Below are 26,705 nucleotides of genomic sequence, written 5' to 3' on the forward strand. Positions count from 1 at the left end.
CTCAGCTGTGTTTCAATGTTTCATGAAAAGACCTGAGTTTGATGACGTGAAAGTACATTTGATTATAAAAAACATTATTACACACTTTAAAGCTTTTATACTTCAGATAATAAGATTAAAATACATTTTATATTATATATATTTTTTTGATTCATGTTTCAAATAAAAGCCATTAAATGTCGATCTGCAGAGTCCCTTTGCACCTTGAACACAAAGCTCATGATGATGATATTTAGGATGATTTTGATGCTGATTAGAGCTCTCAAAGAACAGCTGTTGATGTTGTTGTTGATGACGACATATTTACTTAATTTGTTTTAAAGCTTCACTGCCACCGGTCACTTCCTGTCATCACCCCTGATCACTTCCCTTCAGCACCTGTGTGTCTGATTTGACTTAAGGCTGTTTGTTGGTTGTTGCCTGTGAGCTAGGAGGGCGTGTGCGCTGCACTGCCATGGAGATGAGCAAGGGGAGCAAACACAAGCATAAAGCCACAGTGCACTTTCTTAGTTTACAGAAACTTTTTGGTGCACAGTTTGTGTCTGTTCTCTGTTCAGTCGACAGCTCTGATCTTTTTTACTGCAGAGGAAGAGGAGCTAGCAGCGCAGAAGGAGAGGGTGTGTGTCCGTTTGATCCTCAGGGCTGAACAGGATTTGGGAGAGTTTAGTCTCATCCAGGAAATGCAGCTCTGTAACGACCGCTGTTTTAAACACACCTGGTTGGCCCAAACTGTCAGACACGTCTTTACAAAGTAGATCTCTCTTTCCGATGTCCCCGTAGGTTTGTAACCTACAGCTCAGGAAAGTGGGACACCGTCTGTTGGGATCTGATCTTCCCTCCTCCTTTGAGATGATGAACTGAAGTAAACCATGGCAGGATCAGACACCATTTAAAAGATTGTAGTTAGTGGAATATCTTGGAGACTTCAGACGGATACAGATACTACTGGTTCTATTGGTGAATGAGACCTTGTGTTGAGCTCAGCTCGGCTGAGTGCAGATACGCTCTTGTGCAGAGAGACACATAGACAATGAATGGACTTGACAGCAGCGTGTAGCCTCCAGAGCTTCCTGTCTGAAAGTTTAGTCTGTTAATTTTGTCTCAAACAAAAGGTAAGAGTAATTTGAGAAACATCAGTTTTAAACACTGAGATTATAATTTACATCAGGTCAGATACAATGAGCTGAATTTATTTAGTCGCTAAACTTCACAGTTCCCGCAGCCACTGCAGCTGATATAGCCCCGAACACCCTTACAGCCAATTCAATCCCTGCGGCCAATGCAGCCCCTGCAGGCCCTGCAGCCAATTCAGCCCCTGCAGCCCCTGCAGCCAATTCAGCCACTGCAGCCCCTGCAGGCCCTGCAGCAACTGCAGCCGCTGCAGCCCCTGCAACCACTGTAAGCCCCACCGCCCCCAAAGCCCCCCCTAGACCAAGACATACTAATCCAACAACCTTCAGCACTTTAGGACTCTTCTCTGCCTCTCTTCTAGCTTTCTCTTCCTGTTCTTTCTTCAGTGCTTTTGTTTTCTCTTCTAGTTCTTTTTGTTGAGCTTCTTTCAGCTCTTTCTCTTTCTGCACATTTTCTTTCGCTTCCTTTAATTGTTTCTCATATTTTTCTTTTATTTCCCTCTCCACTTCCTCCTGCTCTCTGCACATTTGCTCTTCTTTCTCTTTCAGGATTCTCTGTTTCTCCTCTTTAATTGCCCTCTCTGCCTTCTGAAACATCTCAGTGGTGTAATGGTGTCCCCTGTTATTTTCTGTTATTTTTCTGATCTTGTTGATGAGCTCAGTGACCTGAGAACCATCCTTCAGGTTGTTATCAAAGACTTGGTACTGGCCGTTACATCTGGCCACGAGCTCCGGCAGGTCTTTACTTTTCTTCAAGAACTCCCCGATAGGTTTCCCTCTGAGCTGGTCACCATGGGTAAAGAGAACCATGCTGAATTTGTCTGCTTCCTCTCCAAAGATTTCCTGAATCATTTCCACCGTCTTCTTTTCTTCTTCTGTGAATCGGTCCAGTTTGATGACGATCAGGAAGATATGGGGTCCAGGAGAAGCATATGACATACACTGGATTATATTGGCCTGTGTTGTCTTTTTGTCAGTTTTGGTGTCAAACAGACCTGGAGTGTCGATGACAGAAACCCTCTGACCATCCACCTCACCGTACGCCTTCTGACACTCCTTAGTCACAGATTTAGGGGAGAAATCAGACTCAAAGCACTTGTGTCCCAGGATGGTGTTTCCTGCGGCGCTCTTCCCAGCTCCGGTCTTCCCCACCATCACGATCCGGATCTCCTCATTGTTGTAAATGGTTGGTTCTGATTGGATGGAAGCAAATGAAAGATCAACATTAAGGGCTATAGGTGTACATTTATTATCCAAACCAGGGCTAGAACTTGTTTTCTAAACAGGTGCATTAGATTGTATCTCACTTTACATATATCATCCATCTCGCTCTCATTTTTTTAAATTATTTTTTCTCACTAATAATTAGCAAATTGCCCAATGAATGCATCTAAAATTTCAGTCATTCTTTAAAATGTGAAAGTCTACTAAAGAGAAGTTTGATATGATGTAATAACAAGACTTTGTGAGATATAATACATAAGTTACAATACATTTATAAAATTCTGTGGATGCAGCAGACTATATTAAATGCTGGCTGTTTGGGGCGGGGGGGGGGCGTAGAGTAAAGAAAAAGCTTTGGATGATGCTGTATGATATGATAGATATTTCAATGGCCCAATACATTAAGATACAATATGATATGATACAACCAAACTAAACTATAAAACACAACATGATGTGCAGGGGCGGGTCCAGACTTCTTTGACTGGCCAATCTGAGGGAGATTCTTGGGGTCATGATTCGATTAAGAACCGATTTTTGATTCAAAATGATTCTGGAATTCATTGATTCAAAGTCTATTTTTGATACTTACTGCAGTCATCTGTGAAACTGGCTGAATTTCTTGCTGCACCATTTTAGCTTTCTACTGACTTGGCATTTAGCAGGGAATTACTTCCACATCAACACATTGATTTGTTCTATGCATTTAGCCAGTGCTTTGATAGGACTATGATCTCCTGGTGATATTATAATATTTGTGTGTGGTCTGCGGAGTTATGATAACTTATTTTTTTTTTTTAATAATCTGAGCTAGTGGAAGCATGTAGAGGTTAAACAAAAGAGGCCCAAGGATTGAACCTTGGGGAACTCCACAAGTAATGTTTATTTGCTCAGATTTGAAGTTACTTATAGACACAAAGAAGTCCCTGTTCTTTAGGTAGGACTCAAACCAGTTTAGTGCTATCCCAGACACTCCAACCAAGATTTCCAGTTGGTTGAGTAAGAAATTGTGGTCAAATGGTGTCTTTAAGGTGTCTTGTGCATGATTAGGCACATATACTGTATATGCACAAATACAAAGTCCGCGGCAGTATCCGCATGAAACGCTCAGCCCCGAGCCCCCCCCCCCCCCCCCCCCATTAAAAAATGTTCATGTGACATCACAAGACAAAAATGTCACAGATCCAAGCCCATTGGTTCGTTGTAGAACAAGCTCCCCTCGGACTGATTGTAACATTCCCAATATGGTTAACAGGGCGGGACACATCCTAGAACAAAGTCGAATGACTGACCAATTTCAAGAGAGCAGATTGGCTGACCAATCAACTCAAACTTGGCACATGTGAGGAGCCTCTCTCTCTCTCTCTCTCTCTCTCTCTCTCTCTCTCTCTCTCTCTCTCTCTCTCTCTCTCTCTCTCTCTCTCTCTCTCTCTCTCTCTCTCTCTCTCTATGTACTGCCTGCATTGAGCGGCAGTACATAAAAATAGACACTTTTTATAAACATTAGTGATTGTGAACATACTTTAGTAGACAGATAAATTACATATATGAATCCCAAAAAGGACATAATAGGAGACCTTTAAACACCTGCTATTCCCAAACTTTTGGAAATATATTTCAAAACGAGCTTTTCTTGCCGATGTCCCATTAGGTCTTTAAACTAGAGCTCAGGAAAGTGAGACCCAGTTCGTTGTGATCTAAGCAACCCTTCTATTGGACGCTGCGCAAAAGTAGAAAATTATTGAACTTTTGCACAGCACGCATTAATGGCAAATGGGACCCTGCACCCTTTCCTATAAGCCATGATTTTATCGTACCATCACAAAGCATTATTGCTCCCCTCTCCCCCGCTGGTCTGCATTCACATTACTAACATACACTGTTTCTTCAGAGTAGAAACAGTCCGATACAGCAGTTCACACTTGGACATAGTTGGTTTGCAAATGTGCAAAAAAGTTAAAAGCAAAAAAGAACCACTCCCAGGCTGAGCAAGCAGCAATCTCCAATCTGGAACGCCAACTTGGAAATACAAAAATCCTGCAGTTGTTGGAGGGTCGGCTTGAGGCATACAATCTGTCAAACTGGCATTTCATTTGAATCCTGTATGCACAAGTGCAGTGGTTTTGTCTATTTGCTGTGTCATTTACAGTAACTAAACTTCCTCTCAAAGGAAAAAAAAAAGATCCTTACACCACTGAATTTTTAGAAAAAAATATAACATTGGATAAACCGGAAAAAATTGATTGAAGTTGTCACGATCGTGCAGGCAGGAAACCGGGAGAGGAGGACCCAAGTGCAGAATAACTAATTATTTATTTTAACAAAAAGGTAAAAACAAAAACTTACAAGGAAAAATCCAAAACGTTCCAAAAGGCAAAAACAAAGGAAATCCAAAAAGGCCACGAGGAGAAAACACAGGGAGCAGGGAGAAGCAACAGATTCCAGGAACACGAGACAATGACCATGACAATACAATGAACCAACAAGAAACTGAGGCAAACACAGAGACTAAATAGACAAGGGGTAATCAGACACAGGTGAGACTAACGAGACAGGTGAGGAACATCAGGGTCATCAAGACAGGAGGGAAACACAAGGAACAAAGAACACAAGACCAGAACACTGAAGACAAGTACAAAGTAAAACCCAACACTGACACCACCTAAAACAGATACTACAAAATAAAACAGGAAACACCAAAGACTAGACTTAAAACACAAGACAGGAAATAAACTAACAGGCAACATAGAAGAACACAAGGATACAGGCAAACACACTAAGGACTAAAGTAAAACATACTAGGAACATACATACACAGAACACGAGGGAAATAATGAACTAAAACAAGATCAAATACAGAACAAAACTAAACCATGACAGAAGTAATCACACAAAATATTTTGCATTATAGAAACAGGGATGAAGTAACTTCCTTTAACCCACTTTTTTTATTTCAGTGCGAACTATCATTTTAATTTGAGTAAACCAATTTTAAATTATGCCAAATCAAATAATAAGCTTTTACCAACTGATGTAAATAATACATTTATTAAACCTTAGATACCCAAATCCATTTTGGCATTTGGAGCAGACTAATCATTTTTAGTTGGCTCAAATAAAAAAAATGCAAATTGACATTAAGCTACTTGAAATTAAAACAATGTACTAAATACATTTTAATCAAGTACTCAAACCGATTCCTTCAAATATTGATGTTTATTTGAAAAGTACAAATTATTACAATCACATCTCTACTTATTAATGTGAACAAATCCCATGTTACAAAGTGCGATCTCCAAACATGGAGCTCATAAACAAGAGTCCAAAATCTTAAATGTCAACTTAAGACATATTTTCAAGCACATATGGCCTACTTAGCCCATGAGGGGAAACTTCTTTGTCCATACAGCCGTGACGTCTGAGAATTCGAGGCAACATGGTAGGTTGGTAAAAAGCCTTGGGTGCATTCCAATTGTCCCTCCAATCTCCTTTCACTATCCTCTTTACCTTAACCCTGGGGAAGATGTCATGAGGTTAAGGAAAGATGTTCGCAGAATTCATAGAGGACTAAGGGAAAGGCGACCGAAGATCAGTGTATATTCATTGATATACAAATTCTAGTTGTTTTGTCGTAGCTAAAATAACATTTTAGACAACCAGTTGTCTGGGGGGATTTTCTCAAATAAATGTTGATATCTATCGTGTTTATTTCACTTCCTCCAGATCAACAGGTCATAGAAGAACACATTTAGGGGGGTAAATGTCATTTTTACTTTCATTTCCCTTTTATGTTCATGGTGTAATAACTCTTGGATTCATCATACGTCCTTTGAGGATATGTTCATATTGCATTACTCCACCATGTGATGTCATGTACTTGATTTTACTGAAGGAGACCAGGCTCTAAAAAAATCAAGAGGGCAGTATAATAGTCATAAGAAGACATTTATAATTGTCAATGAAGTTTGTTCTCACAGCAGTCACCAAATGTGTCTCAGATGAAAGGAAGAATTCATTTTAAGAGTGTCAGATCAGTCTTTAACAATATAATTGTAATGATATTGAAGAATCATTTCAGAAACACTGAGCTGTAATTTTGTTTTCAGCGTTTCTGACTTGCATAAAGACGATAAAATTCCAACACTAGCTGAAGGATTTCCTTTACATGTGTGAAAACCACTGAAGTGTTGATCTCTGCCTCTCTTCTAGCCTTTATTTCATACCCCTCACGCAGCCTTTTTATTTCCTCTTCCATTTCTCTGCCACGAGCTTCCAATAATTGAGCTTTCTTCTCCAAATCTGCCCTCTCTTCTCTCATCAAGTTCTGGAACTTTTGCTCTATTTCCCTCTGCTCTTCCTCCTGCTCTCTGCGCATTTGCTCCTGTTTCAGGATTCTCTGTTTCTCCTCTTCAATCGCCTTCTCTGCCTCCTGAAACATCTCAGTGGTGTAATGGTTTCCTCTGTTCTTATCTGTTATTTTTTTAATCTTGTTGAGCAGCTCTCTCGTCTGAGGTCCATCCTTCAGGTTGTTATCAAAGACTTGGTACTGTCCGTTACATTTGGCCACGAGCTCCTGCAGGTCTTTACTTTTCTTCAAGAACTCCTCAATAGTTTTCCCTCTGAGCTGGTCACCATGGGTAAAGAGAACCATGCTGAATTTGTCTGCTTCCTCTCCAAAGATTTTCTGAATCTTCTCCACCGTCTTCTTTTCTTCTTCTGTGAATCGACCCAGTTTGATGACGATCAGGAAGATGTGGGGTCCAGGAGAAGCATAAGCAATACACTGGATTATATTTGCACGTGTCGTCTCTTCGTCAGTGTTGGTGTCAAACAGACCTGGAGTGTCGATGACAGAAACCTTCTGACCATCCACCTCACCATTCGCCTTCTTACACTGCTCGGTCACAGATTCAGGGGTGAAATCAGATTCAAAGCACTCTCGTCCCAGGATGGTGTTTCCTGTGGCGCTCTTCCCAGCTCCGGTCTTCCCCACCATCACGATCCGGATCTCCTCATTGTTGTAAATGGTTCGTTCTGATTTGATGAAAGAAAATAAAAGAACAACATTGAGGACTATGGATGTCCATTTGATAATCCAAACCAGGGCTAGAATTTTTTTCTCAACAAACACATTCGATTGTATCTCACTTTCCATATATCATCCATCTCTCTCTACATTTTTCTTATTTTTACTCAATTATAATTAGCAAATTGTCCAACGAAAGTATCTTAAATTTGAGTCATTCTTCAAAATGTCAATCTCTACTAAAGAGAAGTTTGATATGATGTAATAACATAAGACTTTATGGGATATAATACATGAGTTACAATACATTTATAAAATTCTGTGGATGCAGCAGGCTATATTAAATGCTGACTGTTTTGGGGGGTTCATACAGAGCTGGCCCAAGCCTCCATGGGGCCCTCAGCAAAATTTGATTTTGGGGCCCTCTATTTCTGCCAACAATATTCATTGTTGATAATTCACACACCTATTTTAAATTCCTTGTGGCTCTGGCAGTGTTGTTTACATTATCCTATTGTCAGCCTGGCATGTCTTTACATATGACATGTAATTTATAAAGACATGGTGGTGGCCCAGTTGAGAATATAAATAATACCAATGAATGATGTCCAGGGTGCCCATATTGTTCCAAATGTAAAACATTCAGCTATAAGAGTGGCCTGGGGTTGAACGTTCAAGGTGATAAAGTTTTGTATTTATGGTAAAAGTCATCTTGTCTCATCAGTCTTTTAAATATTAGTCATAAATGACCTGTTTTTATTCTTAGCTAATTGTTATTATTTAATATTCACTTTGTACAGAGAGCACAGTCTACCAAAGTTAAATTCCTTTGGCATGAATATTTTGCTATTTGAACGGCCAGTTAAAAGATACATTTAGCTTTTAAAAAATATATATATTTATTTAAGATTTATTTTTGGGTGTTTTACAACCTTTACTGCAGAAAAGGGTTGTGCATAGGGTCGGAATGTGGGGAGAGACATGCAGGAAGGACCGCTACAAGCTGGACGCGAACCCGGGCCGCCAGCGCGAAGACTGTAAAAACTAGAAACATGAGTAATTTCACTGCGCCACAAGCAAGCATAATAAAACCATGCAGTTTTCAAAGTAGCTGGCTGCTAATTATGGCTACACCTCGTTCCACTTTATTTTTTCTGCACCCGAAGCATATGTCCTTTTTTATTGACGTTTTTTGACTACCTGCACTTTGGATGTACAGTGACATTACGCACTGCACAACAGTGCTCTTGGGGGTCCCCTAGTGGCCCTTAGCAAGCGCTTAGTTCGCCTTTGCCTTGGGCCGGCTCTGGGTTCATAGAGTAAAGAAAAAGCTTTGGATGATGCTGTATGATATGATAGATATTTCAATGGCTCAATACATTAAGATACAATATGGTATGATACAACCAAACTAAACTATAAAACACAACATGATGTGCAGGGGCGGGTCCAGACTTCTTTGACTGGCCACTCCGAGGGAGATTCTTGGGGTCACAATTCAAATAAGAACCGATTTGCGATTCAAAATGATTCTGGAATTCATTGATTCAAAGTCTATTTTTGATACTTACTCAAGTCATCTGTGAAACTGGCTGAATTTCTTGCTGCACCATTTTAGCTTTCTACTGAGTTAAAGAGAAACCATTGGCATTTAGCAGGGAATTACTTTAGATTCATAACTTATAAAAATGTGATTTTTGGAATTTGATTTTTTTTTAAATCTCTTAAGATAAGAATCTCAATTTTGACATAAATCAGTTTTTCCCCCACCGCTAGTGCATTGACACAATAATCAGAATCAGTCACTTTAAAGGCAGCGTTTGGAAATGTTCTAAAACCAGCATGATTTTGAAAGTCACATTTCCTCAGTGCTCTCTCTACATTTAAGATTAAAGAGTTTAATCCCATATGTAGTAGCGTTTTATTTTAGTGTTATGAAGAGATTGTTTAATTCATAGACATGTCTAAAATGCAGAGAGAGTGAACGGAGAAAAGCCGACCGTTTGACCGGATCACGTGTATGGATCACAGATCAACTGTGTGCTGACTAAAAGTTCAAAGGGGCGTGCCATGCTCGTGTGTGCGTTAGTGCTGAAGTGTCTGTGTGTCAGACTGAGCGTGCAGCAGAGAGTAGCAGGTAGATGCAGCTACATTAAACATGTTTAATACTCATAGCATAGTTTTGATGACGCAAAAAAACCAAAAACTAAACGAGGCCTCGAGGCAGCGAAAATTCCTCGATGAATTTTTGTAATAGAATTATTCAAGTTACTCGAGGAATCGTTTCAGCTCTAGTATTGGATCTTGTAATGAATTGAGTTACTGTTCATACCTTTGTTTTATACGTCAGGGGTTGTTTTTATGATAAATTCCTGTTGCTAAAGTTAATTTCTCTTTGATTGATTGCTTTAGTTTTTAGTGTTCGTTATTGTTTTACACTTCCGGGTTTACGCCACTGGGGGGAGCGTGCTGTCTGAGCCTCATTCGTTGACGAATGAAAGGCAGCAACAACACGTTTGTGTCTTTCTCTTTACTTCTCCTCTTACAGATAAGAATACTGTTTAAAAGTGAATTAACCTCTCTCTCTCTCTCTCTCTTGAATTTCCCTCGGGATCAATAAAGTATCTATCTATCTATCTATCTATCTATCTATCTATCTCTCTCTCTCTCTCTCTCTCTCTCTCTCTCTCTCTCTCTCTCTCTCTCTCTCTCTCTCTCTTTAATGTCCGTCCGGACGTTAAAGGACGACGAGAGTGTTCAAATAACAGCTTTTAATAACCCGGTCACTGTCGGCCGTGACCACGCCGTTTACAGCAGAGAACAACATAACTTGCCGCAACAATCCAACTCTCTCACCCAGCCGCTCAACACGTTCTCGCTGGTGCATTCACTCACTCTCCACATAATCGGAATTATGAACACAACTACTGACTTTACAACATGAACCGTTACAATATATATAAACCCCGCCTCCTCAATGATAACAGACGGGATGTTGGTCAAACTGTTAAGTTAAAATACTCGTCACATAATTTTTTTCCAGACCTAAACTCTGCTGTGATCATTAGATATTATCACCCTACATGGTGTTCAAGTGCTCATTTTTCTGTGAAGTTTGTTTTAAATAAGTTATTTGAGGTTTAAAAACAGGATTTTACGTCACACATGGCGATGATTGACAGCCGTGAAAGCTGTTTTTTCTGCAGTAAACTAATGTCACGGACCTGTGGACTCTAAGGGAGCTTTGCAGTCTTTTCGGTAAGTAATAAAGTGTGATTTATGTGTCATTGCTTAAAGTGTTAACTAGCGAGCTAACATTTTAGCAGTCTAAGCTAGGTTACTTGTCAGGCATGATTTATCTTTTAATTTTACTTTTTAACATGAGCAAACCTAATAACTGACATGCTGTGTTTCTTGATATTGTTATATCGTTTTTGTGAGTCCATCAATGTTCATGTAAATGTAGGCTACAGAGAACTGAAGTACTGACTAGTGATAGCAGATATGACTTAAGTACTATGTGGATCTTTCACCACTACTTTCTATCATATAACATATTTTCACCAGCAACTGTTAAATCACTACACAGCTTATGTTGCTAACTTAGCTTAAAATAGTTTGCTTTGTTTTTTGCCAAAAATAAAAGGTTTAATAACCCACAGAGTTAAAGAAAACATGTTTAAATTCAATAATTATATAAAAGTCGTGAATTTTTGAATTAACTACGTTTAGATATTTGACTTGAAATATATGGTGGTTTTGTACTCACCTCTATGGTAGGTAGATGAATTTACCTCCATAAAGATTCTTATGTTCTTTGCGTAGCTGGACTGCGTAAGTCCTCACAGCAGTACACTAAATGGGCAGGACTCTGGCTCCAAATGACGTCAAAATTCCAAGATGAAAGCGCCCACAAGAGTTGTAAAAATGCTTCACGAACGTTGAACGGAAACAGCCATAGATATATAAAAACACCTTATGACTCGTGGGATTCTCCGGCGTAGCAACATGGCAGCCATCTTGGGTCAGGCAGCCGACGTGCTGCACTCTATTGGTGTGTCCCATTCCAGAGGCTGCAGCCTTCAGGGGGCGAGGCCTTCGCAGTCCACGAAGGCACGTCCTCCGTGGACCGCGAAGGCTGAACCGTGCGGTCTCCGAAATGAGACGTCTGGTCTTCCTAGATGCGTCACCAAGAAATGTCATAACCTATTTTTTTTCAACACAACTCAACCACACACACCTGATTTTTTAATTTATATTTATTTTACATTTACAATGGAGCCAGGAGATATTATTTATTTATTTATTTTGATTGTACAGTTTTTTATGTTTCTGAAAAAGAGAGAGAGGGAGAATTATACGCGCTGACGTGTGCTTCATCTCCGGCTGAGTCAGCACCATGGACAGGTGAGTTTACCTTCAGATTGGTTAACGTGTTTGTACTTTAGCTTTAATTTGATCCTTAACTTTAAGCTTAATTAGTTAACAACAACAACAACAACAAACGTAGTTTATATGGCTCATCAATCAATAAACCTTTAGTTGTATAGTGCCAATTCCCAAGTGTTATCTCTAGCGCTATCTAAAGACAAAAAGCAGGTATCTCAGCTTTTCCACATTTAATCAAGTTATTGTTTATGATGAATTTTATTCTCTGTGTTTTCCCAATAGGCTAATCCTCGTACGTACTGCAGGATAAACCTGAGCAAACCTGTGCTGGACAGGTTTTTCAACCAGCAGGAAGACACACGGCCTGATTTCCGGCTTAGCTGGGAGGCTCTGCAAGTGCTGCTGGGCCTTCTCTACCAGGATCGGAGACACGGATGGGGTGCTACTATTGAGACCCTGGTGTTCCTCTTCTGGCTGGCAAGTGGAACATCGTACAGGGTGGTCTCCAGAGCCTTTGGGATTCCTCGTTCCACTGTCCACCGCATCGTTCATAGGATGACTGAGGAGGTCATCCACTTCCCCACCACTCCTCAAGACCTGGAGGCGGTTTCCCGTGGGTTTGAGACACAGGGCCTTCAGAGGAGCAGCTGGAGCGATAGACGGCTGCCATGTCCGCATCAAGCCACCGGGCGGCCCTGATGGTCAGTGCTATAGGAACAGAAAACTATTCCCTTCCATCATCCTGCAGCCTGTTTGTGACCATCAGGGCCGTTTCATGGACACGTATGTGGGCTGGCCTGGGTCTGTGCATGATGCACGAGTGCTCAGGCACAGCCCACTCTATAGGCGTGGACTCTACCCTCCTCCAGGGCAGTTCATCCTGGCAGACAGGGGGGGTACCCGTGCCTCCAACACCCACTTCCCCTCATCACTCCCTACAAACAGCCTGTACAAGGTGTGGGAGCCCAGCGCTTCAATGTCTGTCATTCCAGGGCACGCTCCATTATAGAGCATGCTTTTGGGATGATGAAGACGCTATAGGTGCTATAATCTTTTCCTTTTTTTAATCATTTACTATTTCAGGTCATAATAGCATGTGCCATCCTCCACAACATCTGCCTCGGGGCAGGTGACATCGTGGCCCCAGAGGATGAGTCTGAGGAGGATGGGGCAGAGGATAAGGGGGAGGACGGTTTGGAGACAGTCAGCGGTGCTCCCTGGCGGGACCAGCTGTCTGCAGAGGTGTCTGCCCTGGAGGAGGTACCACCAGACCACCAATATTTGTGACATGGCAGCCGTCAGTCGAGTCAGCCCTGCAAACCCGGTCATTGGACGATGCAGTGGACAGTGTAGAATCCCAAACACTCTGGAGACCACCACTTGCCAGCCAGAAGAGTGTCTCCATTTCCTGGTAGAGAAGTCCCAGCAGCATTAAAATCAGGCCGTGTGTTCGGCTGTCCAGCACAGGCAGAGCCAGGTTTATCCTGTAGTATACCTTTTGTTTTTAATAAAAATAAATGTAAATAACAGATTAATGTACATAATATATTGATATTATTTTAAATTACATTGATTTACTTCTGTTTTTTTATTTATTAATAAATCAAAGTTTAATTTATATTCTGCTGGTTGTTTTCATTATAGCTATACCAGTTCATGTTGATAATTGACACAATAGAGGTTACACTTTGGACAGTATGAAAAAGGGTTACAATAATACTCTTCATACGGATACAAGAATCATGGTTTTGATATTGTTTTCTTAATTCAATCAGAAAGTCCATTTCCCTGTAGTGCCAGACTAAGCGTGGTATTTTACACGGAAGCTCTGAGGATTGGATTAAGTGAACGCGCAGATGCTTCATGACATCCTTGCCTTGTTTTCCTGTGAGAAACTATGATCAGCTGCTCCTTGATACCTCACTGGGCTTTCTGTAGCTCTAGTCACATCCTTTTATTCATTTATAATAAAAAATATTAAGACACGTCTGGTTATTTTCTGCTTTCCAATGTAGGAAGCTAGAGCATAAAAACAGCAATTTAATAGAAACTGATCATATCTGAATTACATTTAAAGGATTTGAATTAAATAAAAAGTACATTAAACATAGCAAACTTAACAACTATGAAACAAAACAAACAACTATGTTTTAAATCAAAAATTTATTTTCATTATTTTTCAATTAATCGGTCAAGCAGGGGAAACATCCTCGCCATCTGAGCCTTGCTCTCCTGCACCCTCTTCTGTCTCTCTTTGATACTTTATGTCCTCCTTAATCAACTCCATCAGCTGTTCAATTATTGTCCCTTTCTCTCTTTCTCTTTCCTCCTGTCTGGCTTCTCTCTCTCCCTGACCTCTCCTCCTCTTGGTCCTCCACTGCCTCACTGGGCCCTGAAGTGTCCTCAGGGATGGAGGCGATTTGTGTAAACACAAATGTTATCAATTTGTATGGATAGAACTAATATAAATTGCATTTCAATGCATAGATAACATACTTTGTATTTTTTTTTTGCCTGTAGTGGTGACACACTGCCATCCAGACCCATTGTCTGTAAAATAGTTCTTATTACAGACAAAACAGAAAAGAGAAATCATGTGAGCACAGGGGTGAAAACTCACACACATCCCTCAGACATTATTTATTTTAGATTTACAAAGTCATCAGTTTTCATTATTTACTGGGTGTCTTGTTTTTGTGGCCTTTATGATGAGGACCAATTACAGCCTTAAGTACAAGATGGTCTAATGGTGATAATATGGCCCGTTGTTTTTCTTAATTACCTCCAAGCAAAGCTGGCTGTGTGTTTGGCTCCTGTTCACTCTAACAAACGTTTGAGCCAAACATTTGAAAACCGTTTGGCTACTGGAGTAATATTCAACTGAAGGTCAGCACTTTGTTTCTAAGGCTCTTTAACTGTTTACAGGTCTCTTTTAACCAACACATGTTTTTCTCTCCTTCACAGGTTATGTACATTATGCTATATAAGTTTAAGTGTATTGCTAACTGCACAGGTTTAACATATAATTATGTTTACTCTTAGTCACATAGGGGCTGCTAAATCTTGTTTGGGGGATTTTGTATACAGAGGGGGGGGGGGGGGACAGCGGGTGTGTATTGTAACTAATGTCTTGTGTCCTGCCTGTCTGTATACTGCTACTGGATGCCTTGAATTTCCCTCGGGATCAATAAAGTATCTATCTATCTGTCTGTCTATCTCAGCTCATGCATGAGTGAGGGCTCATGCATGCATGGTGTCGAGAACTAGCGGGGAGACTTTATTCAATAAAGATGTTAAGTTCTGGTTAAAATTATTTTTAAAGACTAATTATTGCTCTACATACAAACTAAGTTTTGGATTTCATCTCCCAGCCTGTTTGAAATTCTGGGAATTTGAAATGTGTTTTTCATTTATACCCCTTTGGTTTCATATTTGTGCATTATGAATCAAGTAATGCTCCCTCTATGAACTTGAACTTACATACAAGGTGTATGCTACTTTTCTAAATTAAATATACTGACTTACCTTTATTGTCGGCCATATTTGGGTGTCGGAGAGAGGAGCTGGTGTGTTTCTATGCTGAAGAAGAAAAGTTTTCAGTCTGTCTGTGACAACACTTCTTTAGAACTGCTCGAAGCCTCACCCTGTTCAACCCTCCCAGCAGTATTTACAAGAAGGGAATACTTTTATACAAGCAAGGGGACGATTTGCCTCTCTAAACTGTGGACGCTTATAGACTAAAATAGACTGCATAACTGCAGCAGTGCAGCGAGAGTTTTCAACCAATCAAAGAAAGAGATAGCGCTCTGCTGCCTTATGTGAGGAACCAAAAGTGTCACAGACTGACCCATTTGACATGCTGCCACACAGACACGTCTCCCCCTCCCCTTTTGCTCCTCCGCTTAAAACGAAACTTAAGTCTGACGTTACGAAACGGGGAGCCGCAAGGTCAGAACTGCAGCTTTCTATATTTTCCTACACAGACAGAAACTTACATTCACTTATTTCCATTGGCTACATTGTTTTCTTTGCAAACCACTTGAAGTGTTTTCAGTCAGCTGCTCCTCTCGTTCAGTCTGCATGCAGGCAGGTGAGAGTCAGTATATAAGCATATATTGCAATTCACTGTTTAAGTTGTTGGGCATAGCATAAATAAACATTGTGTTTTATTTATTTTAAATGGAGATGATATGCAGATGTGCCTGCCTATTAAATCTCTACACCTTAGATCTCTAGTGTGTTTAAGGATAACCTTAACAGACTGACAAAGTGACTGTCCAAGAAGCAGCCAACAGGTGGAAACTCACAAGCTTTTTTTAGCAGGCTTAATGATTCCACTTGTCATAAGTTGCTATTATTTGTTCTCAATTTACTATTTTAATCGTATTTAATGCTGTTTGTAATGTATTTGATACCATCTGCTTTTATTTTGTAAGTACCATGAGCGCCCTCTGCTGGAGCCCCTGCAGAGGTGCGTCATGAGCCCCGTGTCCCGTTGCTAGGCTACACTCTTCTATTCTCGTGTCCGTTGCTAGGCTACACTCTCCGTGGTGAGTTGACTTCTCATGAGCTCCGCTAAAAAACGTTAAAATAAGTGAGTTTTTCTGAGTAAAAGTAAGTTTAATTCATGTCTCATGTTTCAGAAACCCTCTTAAAATAATTATCAAACACTTTGGTGATAAAATTAATTTGTTTTAGTTGAGTTATTTAAACTCAGCACGTTTTTATGCTTTGCTAGCTGAGTCTTAGCTTCATCATTTGTTGTTGTTGTGTCGCTGACTTCACCAACTGTTAGTTTGATTTTCTTTTTCTCTGTTTAAATAAATACTGGAGTTTATTACCACAGAAGTGTCTGTGACGGAGACTTACATTTTATACATGTTAAATGTTTGTCCAGTCTACATGATCCTGTCCCTGCTGTGTGAATGTTAGAGCTGTTAACCACCAACGTGTCTGTGTGACTGATCTAATTCTTCTTCTGTTATTATCAGAATAAACAGCTGCTGGAGCCAAAAGTGAGTTTTTCTACCTGGTTCATCAAACAACACAATGGTGAGTACACAACCAGCACACTTGTAGTTAAAAAAGAAGATTAAAGACCTTACTCTTTGTTATATAATGTTACAAAGACCCAACATTAATCAATATTGATCAACCTGAATTCCAGTCTCTCGTCTCTCTTTGTTCACAAATAAAACTACAGACTCTGATACAACATTTTATTAAATGGATGAAGTCAAATCAGGTTAAAGCACATTTGGATGATGCAGTTTGCTTTACAAGTATTCAGAGAAGATTGAAGCACTTTTCTAACAGAAGTCGACCTGAAACATCTGACAGTGAAAACAAATCCTCTCAGCTGTGTTTCAGTGTTTCATGAAAAGACCTGAGTTTGATGACATGAAAGTACATTTGATTGTAAAAAACATTATTACACACTTTAAAGCTTTGATACTTCAGATAATAAAATTAAAACACATTTTATATGTTTTTAATTTGTGTCAAATAAGAACATTTAATGTTGATCATAAACATTTGCTGAGATGTCTGAAACCATGACTTTAGACATCAAAGAAACTCGGATGTTTCAGCTGGAGGACAGACACAGGTAAGAGCATTTTCCTGAGACATCTTATATTAAGATAAAATATACGATAGTAACAACGAGTTATTTCACACCCAGAGTTAATAAGCTTTCTTTTAAAGCAAACCATGTGGATTTTATTTAAACAATGTTTATGTTATTTATCTACCAAATGTTAAATATATGGTAATTTAAGAGCACAGAGGTGTTAGTTTAAATCAGTATCATAAGTAACATGCAACTTATATGGTTAAACATTCATAGAGAATGATGTCTCCTCACTTAAAGTACTTTAGTTTATGACATACTTTCACAATTTTTGTGTGTTTGATGAAATTTTGTGGATGAAAATAGAAATCGTTCTTTTTTTAATTTACTCTCAGCTCCATCTAACCATCTGATTTATCCACTTATTTGAAATTTAAAATTAACATGGGCATAGACAATGAAAGAGCTTGATAGAGGCATGTAGCTCCCATCGCTAGTCTGAAGTCTTATCTGCTATCACCTTCGCAGCAACCCCAGCCACCACGGCTCCTCCAATCACGACAGGAGCCGCAACAACCGCCGCAGCCCCCACAGCTACCGCAGCCGCCGCTCCCGCTGCAGCCCCCGCAACCGACCAAACACCAATCTTAACCTTTTTGAACCATCCTTTGCTCTCCTCCGCCTTTCTTCTAGCCTCCTCTTCTTGTTTTTTCTTCAGTGCTTCAATTTTCTCTTCTAATTCTTTTTGTTGAGCTTTTCTCAGCTCTTTCTGCTTCTGCGCATTTTCTTTCTCTTCCTTTAATTGTTGCTCACGCCTTTCCTTTTCTTCCCTCTCCTTTTTCTCCTGTGCTTCACGCATTTGCTTTTCTCTCTCTCTCAGGATTCTCTCTTTCTCCTTTGCGTCTTCCTCAGCTTCCTTTAACTTCTTCTCATATTCTTCTTTTATTTTCCTGTCCTTTTCCTCCTGTGCTTTACGCATTTGCGCTTCTCTCTCTTTCTGGATTCTCTCTTTCTCTTTTGCTTCTTCCTCAAGTTTCTTTAACTTTTTCTCATGTTCTTCTTTTAGTTTTCTCTCCACTTCCTCCTGCTCTTTACGCCTTTTGTCTTCATTCTCTTTCAGGATTCTCTGTTTCTCCTCTTCAATCTTCCTCTCTGCCTCCTGAAACATCTCAGTGGTGTAATGGTTTCCTTTGTTGTTTTCTGTTATTTTTCTGATCTTGTTGATGAGCTCAGTGACCTGAGAACGATCAGAGAGCTTGTTATCAAAGACTTGGTACTGGTTGTTACATTTGGCCACGAGCTCCTGCAGGTCTTTACTTTTCTTCAAGAACTCCTCCATAGGTTCCTCTTCGAGCTGGTCAGTATGGGTAAAGAGAACCATGCTGAATTTGTCTGCTTCCTTTCCAAAGATTTTCTGAATCTCCTCCACCGTCTTCTTTTCTTCTTCTGTGAATCGGCCCAGTTTGATGACGATCAGGAAGATGTGGGGTCCAGGAGAAGCATATTGAATACACTGGATTATGTTTGTACGTGTCGTCTCTTCGTCAATGTGGGTGTCAAACAGACCTGGAGTGTCGATGACAGAAACCTTCTGACCATTCACCTCACCGTACACCTTAGAGCAGTCTGATGTCACAGATATTGGGGAGAATTTTGATTTAAATCTTTTCCCTCCCAGGATGGTGTTTCCTGTGGCGCTCTTCCCAGCTCCGGTCCTCCCCACCATCACGATCCGGATGTCCTCATTGTTGTAAATGGTTGGTTCTGATTGGATGAAATTAAAAGAACAACATTAAGGGTTATAGGTGTACATTTGATTATCCAAACCTGATCTTATTCAGTCATTTTGTTTTGTTTTGTTTTTCTGAACAACCAGATTTCAGATTGAAGAATAAATCGAGTCCACTAGTTGGAATGTTTAAGTTAAATCCTGGTGTATTTATTATTCTGAGCTTTCATATTTTACACAATTTTAGTACTTTTCTAGCAGCAACATCCAGGATCTTCTAAATATTTTAGGGCTCAAAGAGATGTCATTTAAAAGGAAAAGTACCACATGTAAGTGCAAAGAAAGCTGCTAGCAGTCTGAAGCATCGCTAACACTTTAAATTAAGGTCACAATATTTATCATTTAATTGCTTTTTAGCATGTTCATTAGCAGCATACTGGCTGTCGTTATTAAGAGCTTCATAGCAGAGCCCGACCGATAATTTGTTTTGATCATGTGACTGTCGTTACTGACTTATTTTATCTCTGATATGCTGAAATATTTAGGTTTATTCAATTTAGGTTCATTTTTAATTCTTACATAGTTTTTTCAATAATTGTTTCTTTCCATAAATGCTTTTGTTCAATTTTAATAAAAGTCTTCATTATGAATCTTTATGACAAGTTTTTTATAACCACATGAAGAGATCAATGCAATAAATCTTAGTATATCTATTTGTATCCATAAAGATTAAAGATAGATATAAGACAGATATCAACCAAATATATCAGAAATGTTTTTCTCTCTAAAAATGGTTTCAGCATCAACCCCCAAAATCTCAAATTAGTCAGGCCCTACTTTAGAGTACCATACTCTGTACGACCATGGTTTAAAGCTAATTTTTTATTATTATTATTTATTTAACCAGGTAATTAACCCATTGAGATCAAGATCTCTTTAACAAGTGTAAACGAGCCAAGAGGGCAGCAGCACACGTCATGATAAATAGACCATGATTAAAAACAGTTGACAGACAATGAGTTCAGAAAAAACAACAATTACAACTAGACAATTCCTGCAGAAATTGTGAGGGTGGTTGCCCTCTATGCACATCGCACTCTCTCTCTCTCTCTCTCTCTCTCTCTCTCTCTCTCTCTCTCTCTCTCTCTCTCTCTCTCTCTCTCTCTCTCTCTCTCTCTCTCTCTCTCTCTCTCTCTCTCTCTCTCTCTCTCTCTCTCTCTCTCTCTCTCTCTATCTCTTCTCTCTCTCTCTCTCTCACGCACAGCGTGGCACCGTAATGCGTTGTACAGATACAATGTAAAGGTGAATGATCGGCACTTGCACCTTCTACAAATAGTTTTTTAATTGATTGAATGTGATTACAAACTTTACATATGCTGATGTGAACACAGCACTCGCCCATATATGGCGAGCTGACACCTGTCACTCAGCAGGACGCCTGCTCCGGGTCTCTCTTCTCTCCTGAGGCCGTTATTCCTCTAATCCTGCCTGTTTCTGCTCTCTATCACATCTAACAGGTTCAGAATAATAAGCCCGTGGACCATTATATGTAAAGGAATATATATTTTCTTCCTCTTTATTGACGGGAGTGACACTCGGATCCATGATTTTCAATGTTAAACAGACGGGGATTCAGCGGGACTCCCTCATGTTACGTCACAGCCGAATGTGGAAGTAAAGAGCAAAGACTAAAACGTCTCCAGGAGACCCTGTGGGTTATTCATTTCAGAATTTCTTTAAAAACAGTATTGTTAATGTATTTTCCTATGATTAGTTAAGTTTTGTCTTTAACCTGCAATATGCTCTTTAAGATCATAATTCATGTTCAACATCTTCCTAACTTTCTATCAATAAGCCGTCATTAGGAGGGTATTTAGGAAACTGCCTAATTTACATCTACACATTAAATTCTTTTATAATTTAAAGGTTCTATATGTAACGTTCAAAAACAGTGTTTATAGCGACACCACATGGCCGTCAGGTGAACTGCACCAGTAAGCTGTTGCTCTCCCTCACATGCTCGTATGAACAGAAACAAGCATCAACATCGCCCCTGAAACTCTGGATTTTTATATTCCCAGAGGAGGTCAAAGGTCATGCACATTTGAGACTCTGTGAAGGAGTCTGTGTGTCTCATTCTCCATCCTACAAACGACTCTGCAGCCACTGCCTGAGAGCAGGAGTGTGTGCTGAGTTTGTAGTTTGTACTGTTGATTTCTGTAAGCGGAGCGGAGTGAGGAGGACGATGAGAAAGAAAATAACACAGTCTGGAGCTTTGGAGGAAAATCCTACACAGGGAAAATGTTCTACAGGAAACACAGATAGACAGTGAACATCTACTTTTTCACCTCAGTGAAACGTTCACTTATTAGTAAGTGATCAAAAACAATTTATACTTCTAAAAAGTGACATTTAAATGTAACTTATAACTATATAAATTATCAGGCTGTCAGACAGTTTGATGACTATGAAGTATCGCTGCAAACACAGTATTTGAAAGTTACATAAAGCTCCTTTAAAGCCAAATTAACTTCATTAAAACCCAAACATAATCTGTGCCAGTGTACGAGGTCTTTAAAACCCAACAGATTCAAAGTGTATGCTGCTTCATAAATTAAATGTACTGACTTACCTTTATTGTTGGCCATGTTTTGGTGTTGGAGAGAGCAGCTGGTGTGTTTCTAAGCTGAAGAAGAAAAGTGTTCAGTCTGTCTGTGACAACTCTTATTTATACCAGAGCCTCATCCTGTTTACTCCTCCCAGCAACATTTACAAGAAGTGAATACTTTTCCCCGAAATGGACAAAGAGAAAGTGAAACCAAACTGTCTTTATATGAAATATCCCTTTAGAAGTGCTATTGTGACACAATTGAATAGTGTTGAGCAGCCTTCTACCATTATTACAGCAGTCCTCCCAGCAATGAATCCTGATTGATCTGTGTTAATAATATGCTGAAGGACTTTCTCCAGCCTTAATGTCATTCTTCCTCTGTCCTACCCATCTTCAGAATCAGACAAATGTTTGCTTCTGTGAGTGTTCTTGGAAGACAGGCTGTCTTTAAAGAGTGATTAAACATTCAGGAGTGGTTTAATGAACACAGGTCTAAATCTTATATAGAATTCAACCCTGAATGCTTTTCCTGATTGCAGCTTCAAGCTATTGCATGATTTTAAAAGTAGCATTCCCTCAGTGCTCCGTCTGCACCCCCTCTCCTCTGTGCTCCCTCTAAAGCAGTGTTTTTCAACCAGTGCTCCGCGGCACACTAGTCGCGAGATATTGTCAGGTGTGTCGTGGGAAATGATCAAATTTCACCTAATTGGTCTAAAAAAGAAGTCGAGTGTCTGTGCTGTCAAGAGCCTGGCAGTTATCATGTAATACTCTTCCATATCAGTAGGTGGCAGCAGGTAGATAATTGCATTGTACTCTGAGACAAGAGAATTAGTGATGCATTGATGCGACAGGTGACAGTGACATTATGGCTAGCGAGAATATACGGTAACAGTGATGGAGAAGTTTTTGAAAAGGAAAAAAGCTCACTCCGAACTGGACCCTGGACAAAATTCGGACCCAGATGAAGGCCCTAGTATAAGTGGAGGTCAAAAGAAAGCAAAGACTGTGAGCTCGAGCAAAGTTTCGAGGCAATACAGCGAAAGCTATCTTTCATTTGGATTTACTCACACCGGGGATGCAACGGCACAAACTCTGCTGTGCTTGGTGTGTGGTGAAAAGCTATCCAACAGTGCTATGGTCCCAAGTAAGCTTAAACGCCATCTCCAAACGAAACACCCCTCGCTTCAAAACAAGAATGTGGACTATTTTGTTCGCCTGCGTGAACACACGGAGAAACAGGCAACTTTCACGAGAAAAACCACAAAGGTAAATGAGAGAGCCCTTAAAGCGAGCTACCACGTTGCAGAACTTGTAGCTAAATCAAAAAAGTCCCACACAGAGGTTATTGTGTTATCTCTCAGATAACACAATATCCAGACGTATTGATGACATGTCTGCAGACATCGAAAGTGTGGTTTTGGAAAAGATCCGTATCAGTAAGAAATTTGCTTTGCAACTTGATGAGTCTACTGATATTAGTGGACATGCTCAACTCTTGGCCAATGTGCGTTTTGTGGACGGAGAAGCAATCAGAGAAAACTTCTTCTTTTGCAAGGCATTGCCAGAAAGAACAACAGGAGAGGAAATTTTTCGGGTCACATCAGAATATCTTGAAAAAGGAGGACTTAAGTGGGAAAACTGCACGAGTGTCTGCACTGATGGAAAGGCAGCTATGGTTGGGCGCACCAAGATGTTAACACTGCTGCATTGTGTGAGATAATAGTTAAACATTTGATGTCATTTTATTTCTCTTCAGCCTTCACTGAATGCCTTGACTGGGTTAGGGACCCTTATAGCGCAGCATCAGTTGTTGGAAAGGACATGACTTTACAGGAGCAGGAGGACCTAACTGAACTGAGACAGTGGTTTAAAGCTAAGCTTTGCAGATCTACCTTTGGACAGTTTTTGGTTGGCTACTGCCAAGGAGTTCCCTATTCTGACAAACAAAAACTAAAAGCAGAGAGAGACTGAGAGCTGTTGAGGAAGAGCTTTGTGTGTGTCTTTCTTCAATTCCTGCCAGGATATCAACTTTGTGTTCATCCAAACAAGCCCAGGTTTCACACTGAGTGAGTAGAAATATTTTTATTTGTGTTTATTTGATACCAAATAAACACAAGAATTACTTTATATTGTTAATATGGGCTACATAGTTTCATTTTTTAACATTATCGACTGGTGGTGTGCCTTAAGATTTTTTCAATGAAAAAAGTGTTCCGTGGCTCAGAAAAGTTTGAAAAACACTGCTCTAAAGCCACTCCGCTCACTTACATGCACCAGCGCCGTTACTCCAGAAGCGGACCTCAGCTCATGCTTTGAGTGTGAGCTCGTGGGAGGCGTGTGATTGGTTCATCAGACTGGTGCCTCATGGCTGACATTTGTTGATGTTTTTACAGATTTACTTTCATATTTTGGTCTGCATCAGGGCTTGAACCCAAGGCCCTAAGGACTGAGCTACTGCTGCCCTACTTATGATTCTGTGAATAGTTTTTTTAACTTTACAAACTATGAATCAAATCTTATATAAGAGTTCTGCAATAAATCCCTCATTTATTTAAACATGATAAGTTCTAGTTGAAACTCTTTTGTTAGCTTTGGTTAAATTGTAGTATATCTGCACTTTGCTTCATTTACTGCTGTGTGACTTGAATTATCTCCCAGGCAGGATGTTTTTATAACTGCACAGAGCCTCATCCTGTTCACCCCTCCCAGCAGCATTTACAAGAAGTGAATACTTTTCCCCGACATGGACAAAGAGAAAATGTAATCAAACTGCCTTATCGCCCTCACCTAACTGTGTCACATACTAAAGTTCAGACTGAGTTTGGTTTTGTTAGTTTTTTTACTACCAGGTTTCTATTGATACAAAACTTACGATTGGCCTACAATAATACGTCATCACTTCTCCAGTTTATTCTGTCAACAGTTATTCATAGCAACTAAACTTTTTCCCTCTACATTTCCACTTATCTTAACATTTCTGATTTATTTTATTTCAATTCAAAAAATGTTTTTGTTGTTTTCACTTTCTTATGTAACTTCAATTTGAACCTTCCCATAGGAAAAAGTGTTGCTCATCTGTTGTTCAAACTCATCTCTTGAGATCAATTTCAGCTTCTCATACTGGTATCATTCTGTGATCATTTGTTTCTGAGTTATTTCTCCTAAGGGTTCCTTAGGAGCAAGAGATAAGCTGAAAAGAGAGAAGACATCACTGAGACAAAGGAGGTTGAGTTGAGATAACCATTTGAGGGATATTTGAGAGGTGGGATAAACAAGGGAGATCTCATGATTGTATGCACCTGATCTCAATTATGTCTTGGTTATTTTGAAGGAGAATAGCGTGAGATGAATCTGAGAAGTCTGAGCACTAAAAGAGATCTTATCATTGTCTCTGCCATATCTTGATTATTTCTCTTAAATGTATTACTGGAGCTATATATGAGAATGATAGCTGAGCCATATTAGTATGAGAACAAAATGAGAATGTAATTTAAAGATTATTGTGACCAATTTTAACAAATCCAATTATGTTTAGAAAAGCCACTTTGGTGATGAATGTGGACGCTGTTAAAAAATATTAGAAGTCTTTTGATGTACTTCTGGATATATGCATCCATTTATTATTATACAAAGTGTAAAAAAAATGATCAAAACTACGAACCACTTCGTCTATTGGGATTAATAAAACAAACAAATCCACTTTTTCCTTTCTTCCCAGGCTGACACGGTGGGAAAACGTTTTGCCTTCCTTCAAACACCTGTCCACCTCACCTGGAGCCCTGATTAAAAGCACATACTCTGGCTCCCCATAGTGCCCAGGAAAGGGACTGCATATATAAACAAAAGAAATTATACAACACATCGTTTGGCTTCAACATTATTGTGATGGCAATCCAATCAGGCAATCAGGGTGGGAGATGTAAAGGAGGAGCTGATGTGCTGCTGGGTTCCCCTGTTTTTCTCGCCTTCCACGTTGCTCGTGTGCTGCGGTGGCTGCTGCCCGTGTCTGCCTCGGAACGTAACATTGTTGAAAAATGATGCTGATGTGGAAGTTCAAAGTCCTGCAGTGTGTGGAGTTTCAGCTTGAGACATCCAATCTGTCACACCAGTATTTATGACACTCTTCCTGTTATTTTAGCGTCACACGCCCTCGCTAGTTTACTCTGTTGAATTTATACAGTGAGTGGGTGAATGTTTTTAAGTAGAGAACTTCTGAAGACATTTAAAGAAACCTTCTTGTACTTTACTTCTCTGTTCGCTGTGTCATTTACTTCAACTACATTTAATCTCAAAAGCAAAAAAAAAACCTTCTCGCTCCATCGAATTTATAGAAAATGTGTAGTTTACCTAATACTGTAATTACTCCTCAGATTCATATTAATATTATTCAATGTGATCAATACATTAATTATCAAATGTATCAATGTGGGAGTTCACAGGGGTAACTGTCCATTATCATACTGCTTTTCACATTCTGGAGTGGATCCACAGCACTTAGGGATATGCAACAGAATATAAATAAATAAAAATATTCAATATCACTCAGTTAAGATTAGCTCCAAATTTATCAGCTGCAACAACAAAATAGACACTTTAATGTATCAAAAATTGGATTAAGATAATTAATGTTCTTTTGGCAATTATTCAAAGCTACAACATTTTTTATTTGACCTTCAGATTTAATTTTTTATCAACGTATCCAAAAAGTACTATTTCCATCTACTCCTGTATGTTTTACAAAGACTTTTAAAAGCAATGAAACTAATGCAGTATTTTATTTTTAATCCATTCAGTCAACTCACTCACATTAAAACAATATGAGAACAATGACACAATGTTAAAATAATAAACACAATCTTTTTTAGCAGGTTTAGTTTTTCCACTTGTCATTATTTGCCATAAGTTTGTCGCCATATTTGCCATAAATTAATCGTGTTAATGCCGCTTGTAACGTATTTGATATATGTGCTTTTATTGTAAGAATCATGAGCGCCCTCTGCTGGTGCCCCTGCAGACGTGCGTCG

General features: G+C 39.6%; 2 protein-coding genes across 2 annotated transcripts; both read right to left on the bottom strand.

Moving 5' to 3' along the window:
* Positions 1-780: 780 nt before the first annotated feature.
* On the bottom strand, positions 781-26,426 carry LOC306826292 (GTPase IMAP family member 8-like). The gene is made up of 4 exons (XM_079347491.1): positions 23,921-26,426; positions 21,703-22,290; positions 6,460-7,388; positions 781-2,408 (listed from the first exon to the last, which is right to left on the bottom strand). Exons 2-4 carry the CDS (start codon positions 21,716-21,718, stop codon positions 1,194-1,196), a joined length of 2,160 nt encoding a protein of 719 aa, XP_079203617.1. The 5' UTR covers positions 21,719-22,290; positions 23,921-26,426; the 3' UTR covers positions 781-1,193.
* Positions 16,975-20,265, bottom strand: LOC306826799 (uncharacterized protein). Its single transcript, XM_079348338.1, has 2 exons — positions 17,668-20,265; positions 16,975-17,223 (listed from the first exon to the last, which is right to left on the bottom strand). The coding sequence occupies exon 1, from the start codon at positions 19,065-19,067 to the stop codon at positions 17,835-17,837; it is 1,233 nt and encodes a 410-aa protein (XP_079204464.1). The 5' UTR covers positions 19,068-20,265; the 3' UTR covers positions 16,975-17,223; positions 17,668-17,834.
* Positions 26,427-26,705: the final 279 nt, after the last annotated feature.

Source organism: Symphodus melops, assembly GCF_947650265.1.
Source record: "Symphodus melops genome assembly, chromosome: 7".
Taxonomy (NCBI): Eukaryota; Metazoa; Chordata; class Actinopteri; order Labriformes; family Labridae; genus Symphodus; species Symphodus melops.